The 10546-nt window shown below is 41.6% G+C and overlaps 1 protein-coding gene across 1 annotated transcript in view; it reads left to right on the top strand.

Annotated features, from left to right (window-relative positions):
* The first annotated feature begins 1525 nt into the window (after nt 1-1525).
* LOC135107926 (uncharacterized) overlaps nt 1526-10546 on the top strand; it is a 36703-nt gene continuing 27682 nt past the window's right edge. Inside the window, exon 1 of the mRNA XM_064018370.1 lies at nt 1526-2484. Coding sequence (XP_063874440.1) covers nt 2230-2484 — 255 coding nt within the window. The 5' untranslated portion in view covers nt 1526-2229. The remainder of the gene's footprint in view (nt 2485-10546) is intronic.

Below are 10546 nucleotides of genomic sequence, written 5' to 3'. Positions count from 1 at the left end.
CTTTTCACACAAAGGGATACAAAGGAGAAGCAAATACCAGTAGACGTTTTGGGACTTTCATTGGCTTAGGTTAAGTTAGATTAGATTAAATTAGGTTTGGTTTGGGTAAGCCTGTTTGTTTGGCACGTATATTATTTAAACAAAGAGATACAAAGGAAAAGTAAACAGCAGACGCTTTGTAATTTTTAAGATTAGGTTTTGTTACGTTAGGCTAAGTTAGGTTAGATTAGATGGGTTTTGTGATTGTTTATATCATAGTTATATTACGGAAAATTATGCAAATGTATGGATTCCTTTCACAATCAGATTCTTTTTAGTTCATATCTATAACCTGGTTGTTTTCTTATCATTATGCTTAAAGTCTTCTTCCTCTTATGCTTATGTTATTTACTTGCTTCGTTATTGATTTCATATTTTATTTAGTTTTAATTTCATTTTATTGTACTATTGTTTGTGTGTCTTTGTATAACTTATCTTTTTTTTCATTTTTTTTTATTTAATTTCGCTGCAGCTTTTGGGTTACCTTCCACTATATTCACTGACATTCTTACCTATTGATTTTATGCTGTCACTGAAACATTTAGTGGCGACGTCACTCCTTAGCATACAAATGAAGCAATTTTATCTAATTAGCTCCGTAATTGATTGATTTTATAGGAAGTAATGTGATTTATATTTCACGTATTCTGTACCTGTTAGGCATGTTTTGCATTACTCTTCTGTGTCGGCTTGATTGCTTCTACTGTGTTTGTGTTACATCCAAACATCCTTCACTCCCCACACGTGGCTCGGCGGAACAATGCTCACTTTCCGGCGTAGATGTTCTGAGTTCGATCCCGTCTGGTGGCAATTTACAAGTAGAGACGCAACTCACTCTTACCATCCTAGCAGATGTCATATGAACTCGCTGCCGTGACGCCGTAACTCACTTCTCATATCTATGTTCGTACCTCACAAGTCGTAAATACATTTGGACAATACGGAAAACCACGCACTTCCTCCCACGTAACACGCAAGCGATCACAGGAGTCACTCACAGCCAGGGACGCGTCACAACCTCGAACTGACGGTGCTGTTTCTATGTGCATTAGGGCACGCACACGTTTCCCGCACTGCGCTGACGCCAAGACTCTTAGCGAAGGAGAATAAACGTTCCTGGGAGGCCGTCCGTTACCTGAGGCCGCGGCAGATCGAAGTCTGATCACAGGTAATTTATTGAGAGAGATCGAGTTAATTACTAGGTGGAGAGAAATGACGGTGGGAGGGAGACAGTAAAGGAGGATAAGAAACAAGAAAAAGGAGGAAAAAGAGGAGTTATAGGAAGGAAGAGTAAGTGAGGCGTGGCGGGAAGGAAAGGAAGAGGAGAGAGGGAAAGGAAGATCAGGGTGATGAAGGGTGAAGACTTGGAGGGGAGGGAAGGAAGGACTAGGTGGGAGGAGTAAAGGGGGTTCTGAAGCAATGAGGCGATGAGGAGGTGGAGGGGCAAGGAAGAGGGATATGAAGCATTAAGATGGGAAAGGCTGGGGGTGGTTGGGGGGGAGAAGGAAGAAGAAGGGGAGGAGGTGGAGTAGAGGAAGAGGGAGGGTGGAGGAAAGGTTGGTGGACAGGTGGAGGGTCAGTGTGTTGGGCAGAGCGTCGCCGAGCACTTCCTTTCCGCCACGACTCTACCACCACCACCACCACTACTTCCACCACAACAACAATAACAACAACAACAACAACAATAACAACAGTAACAATCACCATTGCATCATTACACGACCCACGCTGCACACACTAACTACAGGCCACGCTCCCTCACCACCACCACCACCACCACCACCACACCACCACTCCACCACAACCACGCCTCCATCTGCAGCTCTGCCTTCTCGACGCTCACTTTTGCCCCGCCAAGACCATGTTGCGGCCGCCGACCCAGCCAGAGACTCAGGCCCAGCGAATAGCCATCCCCTGCTGAGGCTTAGTGTTGTCTCAAGCCCCGCAGACAGCCTGCTCAACGCGATCCCTGAGCGACATGAAGACAGGCTGGAAAGGAAAGGTGATCAGCGAGACGAAAAATCATGTTCCTCTGAGGTCTTCGGGGAGAGAGAGAGGCGGAGGAGTGGGGGACGTCTTAAGAGCACCGGCCTTGCGAGCGTGTGCCAAGTGCGGCGGGAGAAGCCCTGGAGAGCCTCACCTTTGAGCCTCTCCTATGCGAACATTCGACCCGCTAATCGCCTTACTAGTATGTACAGACCGAGTCGTACCGTGAGTTTGGTGTGGGCGTGGGTGTGGGCGTGGTGTGGAGTGCCGGCGGGCGTGTTAGGGGCCGCTGCTATCCCGCCGGGGCTGACCACAGAGGCACACATCTTCACGGGCCCCACTACCACCACGCCCCCGCCTCCCGCGCCCCCTGAGGACTTTACTGTCACGTACAAGGATGTGTTCGCCTCCTTCGTGCACCTTACCTTCAGCTACAACGCCACATTCAACCTCACCAAAGTAAGTGTGCCACCGCCTCTCTTTATCATCGTCAATGAGATTAGCAGTGCCAACATTACTTTCAGAATAGCGTGACTGGATAGTGACTTCGGCACGATCAAGTAGAAGTGACTGCTATTCTCTGTTGTGTTATTTGGAGACACAACTGCAGAATATGGCCATTGGTACACTGGCAATGCGAGTTGATAGGCGCCAATGTGTCCTCATATACGGGTTCGAATCCTGCTCACGGTTTGAGGTTAGGAAGAGTATCTGCTCTAAGTAACGGCTCCCACATGTTATAACCAATGCCCCTCGTTAAGAGCCACAGACCTAGTCTTGATTCATCAGAAGAACCCGGACGTAAAAGCCTAAGAAAAAAGAGAAGTTGGCTTTACTTTGCGTTGAGTTAGTGAGAAGAAGATTTCGGGCATCTCAAAAATTTCACATTGCTTTTAAAGGTGTGCCTGGAGTTCATTATAGGTTGAGTCTGAGTATTCTTTTATTTTATGTCAGTTGAGTGAGATTCCAGAAAATACAGCCGAGATCATTTCTTTTTTACATTGTTTAGCAATTTTCTATAGGATTTTATCCAGCAAACCATTTTCAGTTTGGATTCGAGAAAAGAGAAGCTGAAATTAGCATTTTTTTGTGATTTTAATCACACAAAACTTTTCAGTCGAAACTTTGATAACGAACCCTTTCTTTTTTTCATGAGTGGAACGGAGGACTCGTGTACGCACGTACTGAGCACGTGCCGCGGCTGGTGAAGGAGCGCCAAGATGAAAACTATTTGGTTTTGCAAGGTGAAGCAATCAGTGTATAAAAGGAAGATCACCGAGATTAACCCTTCCATTACTGTCCGACACATCGTTCTCAACCGTTTTACGGCTACAAAATTTTCCCTTTACTCACCAATAGTGTTTTAGTCACTCATTTTGATACAATGCTCTCTTGCATATTTCTATAGTCTAAGAGAGTTTTTACAATGTTCTGGCGGTTAATGATGTCGTTCATTAACGAATAACCCTATTAATAATAGGGTTAGTCACAAATACTCTGAAATATATCCTTTTTCTCCTACAGCCAACTCTAAACCTTATGCTGGCTGGATATTGAGAAATATATTCTTCTACTGTTCTTTTTTTATATTTTACAGGTGCTTCTAAAGATTTTTGTATAGAAATAATAATGTTATGCTTTATTGCGTATTGCCATGAAAAGGATGATGAAGTGTAGGATGGAGAAAAGGGAAAATACATACATACATACATACACACATACATACATACATACATATACGCACACACACACACACATACATACATACATACATACATACATACATACATACATACATACATATATATACACACACATGCATTCATACATACATGCACACACACTGTTATCCATCTCATCAGTGCAAAGTTTAACCAGACTAGTGCCAACTCTTTCGTCTTTTCTGCTCGTAAACTCATAAACTGTTTTTAGTTTTTCGTCCCTCACTTTGACTTGAATTGCTTGAGAAAAGGAGTCAGTGCATCTCTTGAGTTAAATTCGCTGCTAACGTTGATTTTCCTCAGTATTAGATGTTTTTTTTCTTTCTTTTCAAGGACAGCAAAATAGCGATTTTTTTTCTTTTACCTGTATTATGACCTTGGTCAGCCTCCTTCACATATGAAAAAAAAAACTCTCATAAAGACACCCACACGCTCACACACACACAGGATTCCTGCGAACAAAGCAATGCTGTCTGTGATATATCATTCTGACCCACACACTCGAAGCACTGTATCTCAGTCCACCCAAGCTTTCAAACATGCATAAGGAACGTAACTTTTTTTTTTTTCTTTCTCTCCTCTATGAAATATACAAGCAACAGATCAGGTTTATAGTTCACTATAGATTAAGGATCGACCACACCTGCCCGAGAGGACGAAGTGATCGCTGAGTACACACACACACACACACACACACACACACACACATATACTCCTACTCGTAGTGTACTGCTCAGCAAGATCGGCTCACGAGTTTGAGTCCCCGAGCTGCGAATGTAAGCTGAGAGGTTGTAACCTCGCTGTCCCGGTGTATGGTGTGTGAGTGGTCTCAGTCCTACCCAAAGATCAGTCACTATGACTTCTGAGCTCTTTCCGTAGGGGAAGGGCTGGCTAGGTGACCAGCAGACGACCGTAAGTGAATGACACACACACACACACACACACACACACACATAGTCAGGTCATGTGGATTTGGCAGATGGCGTAGTGATAATGATAGTAGTAACAGTACTAGTAGCTGTTCTTGTTCCTGTTGGTTGAAATAATACTAGAAATGGTAGTAGTAGTAGTAGTAGTAATAACAACAATCGCAGTAATAATAAAAATAATAATAATAATAATAATAATAATAATAATAATAATAATAATAATAATAATAATAATACTTACAAAAAATTTATTTGGTAAATGATAAGGAATACAAAAACACACATATAACAACAATAAAAATAAAAATATCTAACGACATGGCAAGGATAACACTAAATTGAATTCTTTTTTTTTATTTACATCTCACAAAACCAAAAACATACCACAGAAGGATTGTAGTATTAAAAAAACAATAAGCAAATAATCTCAAAATTAAGTTCTGTTAGGTCTGTACGGAGCGCAAGAGTAATTCAAACACTAATGCATCGAGCGTCGTCGTCGTTGTTGACACGTTCAACACACCACGCTGGAAACACAACTGTAAGCCACAACACACTGCTACCACTAGAAAACATGCGGTAAAGAGTGAAGGTATAATGCACAGGTGTGTATAAATCTTGTATATTACCTTTACCTCTCTGTCTGTGTGTCGGTCGCTGTCTCTCCGTCTATGTTTTTGTCTCTGTTTTGTTTCTCTGTTTTTCTGTATGTCTATCTGTTTATTTGTTTGTTTATTTTGTCTGTCTGTCTATGTATGCTCTTTCTTTGTCTGTCTCTCTGTTTAAAATTGTTTGTTTAACCATATGTCTGTCTGTCTATATGTCTATGTCTGTTTGTTTGTCTGTCTTTTTGTCTGTGTTGCTTTCTTTGTTTTCCGTCTGTCTGTCTGTGTGTTTCCCCACCACTCTTCCTCACCCTCTCCCTCTCTCTTTCACCTTCAATCCCCTCCCTCTTTCCCTCTAAAAGCGGCTAATATCCTTCCAGTAAACAAAGGCCGGGAGTCCCAATGGTCTATGTGGGTCAGGCGGGTACTGGGTCACTCCCATGGTGGATCGCAAGGACTCTGTTAGTTAATGCCGCGATGTCTGTCTGGCCCCAACCCGCCAGTACACTTAATGGCTGCTAGATAAGGCGTTTGTGTGCAATTAACAGGCGATTCATTTAATCTAATTACATTTTTCATTAGCACAACTACAGTTCCTAAATTTAGAATCCATAAGTGGGATAGAAATGTGTGTTGGGGTCAGCGTTACAGTTAGTTTGCTGGTGGTGGTGGTGGTGGTGGCGGTGGCGGTGGTACTAGTGGTGGTGATAGTGTTGATAGTGATGGTGGTGGTAGTGGTGGTGATGGTGGTGATGGTAGAAGGGTCTTTATGTAATCACAAAGAGGCGCATTCCTTATGAAATATTACAACTTCTTTCTTTAGATGTCTTTTCACATGTCTAGTATATTATGGAATCGATGTTTTTTTGACAGTTCTCACTTCACATCTTCCGTGAGCAATCATCTTTTTCTCTCTCTGACAAGCCCTCTCTTACGTAGTTTTTATGGATCATTATAACGAATTCTTATAATATCCTTCTACCAGATGATAAATGGTTAGAATATTCCTTTTTTTCATTTAAAAAAAAAATCTAATCTTGAACCAATCTTCGCAGCATATTGGCAAATTTGTTGAAGAAGGTAGCTATCATTACATTAGATTTCAAAATGCATAACCAGATTTACTTAGGTGATACGTTTAAAGTTATAGTTAATTAAACCAATACGGCATTAGTTTTTAGAAGCACAGATATAATTGATAGACTGGGTCGGGACAACGTTAGAGCTTTAGTTTACGGAGACACAGAAATAACATATACATCTTGCATAAAGTAATCAATGGCTGCACGTTATGCTAAGTGACAGGTGATGTATTAGTGCTCGTGGTAAAAGTTCAGCAACAACACTTCATATTCAAAACGATCCATCCTCCACCATGCATCTATCATACCGCTATTAACTACTTTAAGAGGAAAGTTTCAAGACACCTCTCCTCGTGATTTTCGATACTATTTTGGATTATTCTCTTATGGGGCCGGCATCTTCAGTGAACCTTTTTTTTCTACGCTGCTTTCTGTTACCTTTGACCAAAACCCTTCAAAAAAAAGAGAGAGAAAGAAAAAAAACAACTATTCCCTGTTGCCTGAAGAAGTGATACAAGAAAGAAAAGAAGAAAAGTTCTCGATAATAATTCCACATATTGTGGTGAACGCCAAATGTACAGTTCTAGGAAGCAAACAGGTTGACGCTGATCTGAAATATTGATGCGTAGCGCTTGAAAGTTACTGGTCGGCGAAAATATCATCACCACTGCTGCGTAGGTGTAGCCCGTATTGTTAAATGTTTGTCCCATCATAAGAATTATTTTAAAGCCCACAAAGATGAGCAGGCGTGTTCTCATGGGTGTTTATCCCCTATTGATGCGAAATCATTGCTAAAACAATAATTAGAATCATGAATGCATCCTTGAAAACCACAGTACCTACCACTAAAATCTTTTAAATGTATTCGCGATAAGTCTCTGAGAGGTTTGAGAATACGGACGACTCAGTGAAGAGCTATAAAAGACGTTAAGACGCGTATATATGTGCGCGTGTGTGTGTGCGTGGCTTTCAATGATCGTAAATGCACGTGAGTATTGAGGATCAAGGTCATAGGGTTTGCATGAGGTGTGGAGCAGAAGCACGTATGTAGATCGCATGCAGGGGGCGAACACGGGTCATCTAACTCCCCTGATTCGAGAGGGAGGGGGTCGCTAAATGCCCTCTTTTAAGAACCATTACCGTTTCACTTGCATAATTCACAGCGGGACGGTATGCGGGCCAGCCAGGGGTTCAGTAACGAGGTTGAATATTGTAATGGTTAAGTCCCTCGCTATCAGTGTCTTTATCATACACTGCACAATTTCAGAACATTTAAAAGGGAGCGCTGTAATAATGAAGAACTGAACTATTAAGAATTTTCCAGCTTTTATTCAGTTTATGAACGATAAACATTATGGTTATGATATACTGTGAAACTCCCTGTCTGTCTATGTTCTTCCACCTTCCACTTTGACTCTAAGAAAAGTCTAGCTTATATTTAATTATTAAACGATGTTCATGACTAATGGGCTCAGGAACTCTGTCTGCTTCTGTTCTTCCACCTTCCACCTCGTAAAATTGAGAAAAATCCAGCTTAGGTTTAATTAATGAACGATAAGCATTATATTATGATAGACTCTGGAACTCGCCTGTTTGTGTTCTTCCACCTTCCGATGTCTTACACTTAATGTTTCAAGAATGGAATATCAAGAACTCCAGAACTAAATATGGCCAACCAGAATGGAACTCTTTTACTTAGGGGGGACCAGCACTTAATACTAGACTTCTCATTAGTGTTGTTCAGTGTGCTTTTAACTCTAAGGTCTTCGCCTTTTCATATGAGAATTAGATACATTGCGAGTGATATGAAGGAAGACATGCTAGTAATAGGTGTAAGTGAGGAATGCGTAGAGAATTAAGATTGTCGAAGGTTGATCCGCTGTGGCGATACCGGACGGGAGCACCGAAACAACGGAAAGGCGAAATAAGTACGTATTATATGACTTTCGAAATAACCAAGTAAACTTATATCAAGTCACCAGGAGTCGTTTACCGCCTCTGACACTAGTGAGGCAATCAAGGTGTTGTAACCAAGAGACCCACATAGAAGAGGGCCAGGCGAGGTTCACTCATGCTAATGCGTCCAAATGGCTGCTAAACGCCACTTTGAATATAGATATACGTCCATATAATTAATTGCCTTGCTCTCGGAGGGGAGCCAAGGCGGCACGTGACTCTTAGCAACAGTGTGTGTGTGTGTGTGTGTGTGTGTGTGTGTGTGTGTGTGTGTGTGTGTGTGTGTGTGTGTGTGTGTGTGTTTTACGGTGATTGTTTATTAATATGAGATGTAGGTCTCCTTGTTTTGCCCTTACTGCATATATTTCTCTCTCTCTCTCTCTCTCTCTCTCTCTCTCTCTCTCTCTCTCTCTCTCTCTCTCTCTCTCTCTCTCTCTCTCTCTCTCTCTCTCTCTCACGAAACCCACCAAACAGGTCCCTCAGCGGCAACACACCCAACGAGCGAGGGAGAGAAATCTTTGACTGAGTGACACGAGAGCTTCTATAATGAATTGCATAACGCCACCAGCTCGAGCGACGCAGTGCGGGTGTGTTGTAAGGAAGGGAGGGAGGAAGGCCGGAGGGAGGGACGCGGAAGACGGGCGGGTGGCAGGAGCAAGTAGGGGGAGGTAGTGCGAGGAAGGAACATGAAAGAAAACGGAGATACGAGAAATATAACATATGTGGGGAAGATGGAGTAAGAGACGGAAAGAGACATACAGAGGAAGGGAATGCATATATAAGTATATACATTAGCTTCGCTCATATTTCTTGGTTTTATCCCACTTTTTTTTTTTTTTTGGGGGGGGGGGTGTTATAAATGTGTGTAATTGCATGCCTAAGTGTGGTAATGAAGGACTGTGTGTGAGTGATGGCACTACAGCAGCTGTTGTTGTGAGGTACAGATGGTTCTTTAATGCGTGTGTGGGTGAGTCGCATTATGGACTCCATCCTCAAAATGGTGAGCTCTGCAGTTATCTTTTTGTTTTCGTATTTCCTCCTGCCCGCGATCTGAGCTGTTTCGAAGGAGGAATATCATGACACCTCAAAAGAAATAAACAGGCTTCTCTCCAAGTTCTCCTACTCCCATTTCTGTTTCGGGAACGGCATTTGAGAGGGCATTTTTTTTCTATCTGTGTCTTTTATTGCCTTTCGTCGATCTCTGATATACGACCAAAAAAAAAAAAAGCATTTCGACTTCCTATCTCCACTGTTTTTTTTTTTTTCAAGTTACTAAGGTTTTCAAGGGCGTTTGCATGATTCTTGTCATAGTTTAACAGACTCTGCATCATCACTAGGAAAAACAGTCACGAGAATACGATTAATCATCGCTGTGGCCTTTGAAAAGGCTGGTAAGAGAACAAAGCGTTTAAGAATACAAACCTATGACTAAAAGTGCATGGTGGTGTTTTTACATTTTGTTATCTGGATTAATGAATGCTTTTGTACTTTCATAAGAACGAATTTGAAGGACAATAAAGATGATTAGTCAGATTCTTAAAAGTGTAAGGAACAACTAAATATCTCACTAATATTATCTTCCTTACTAGTTTTAATGTGTGTAGGTTTCTCCTTATGTGTATTCTTTGGTGTTCTGTTCTCTCTCAACCAGCTAAATATATCACCAGTATTATTGACATTACTGGTTTGAATGTATACGTAAGGTACCCCCCATATATATTCTTTCAGTTCTCTTCTCTCTCAGTCAATTATCTCACTATGATCATTACTAGATTTAACATAAACGTAAGATCTCCTCCCATACCCTATTCTTTGCAGTCCTCTTCTCTCTCCACCGAGTTTAGTGTATTGTGTCCATAAAGAATAATATCATGAGATTGAGTATATAATGCCTCGTTAGGAGTGGCAAAATTTCATTCTTTCATGACCTACGCCCCTGACATTTAGGAGAGGAAGGTCAGGTTAGGTCACGAACTAAACCAATGCTCCTTCTTCCCCCACGTAGCCTTTCTCTCTCTCTCTCTCTCTCTCTCTCTCTCTCTCTCTCTCTCTCTCTCTCTCTCTCTCTCTCTCTCTCTCTCTCTCTCTCTCTCTCGCTGACGGAGATTTTAATCCACATCAATAATTTTAGCTCTCCTTCGCTATCTTTTTATCTTTTCACTTGTATAAATATGAAGAGAGTACGGAAGGAAAATAATGACAATGAATAGAAAATCCATCTTCTTCCA

The sequence above is a fragment of the Scylla paramamosain genome, chromosome 2, assembly GCF_035594125.1.
Source record: "Scylla paramamosain isolate STU-SP2022 chromosome 2, ASM3559412v1, whole genome shotgun sequence".
NCBI lineage: Eukaryota > Metazoa > Arthropoda > Malacostraca > Decapoda > Portunidae > Scylla > Scylla paramamosain.
This window is presented reverse-complemented; position numbering and strand designations above follow the sequence as displayed.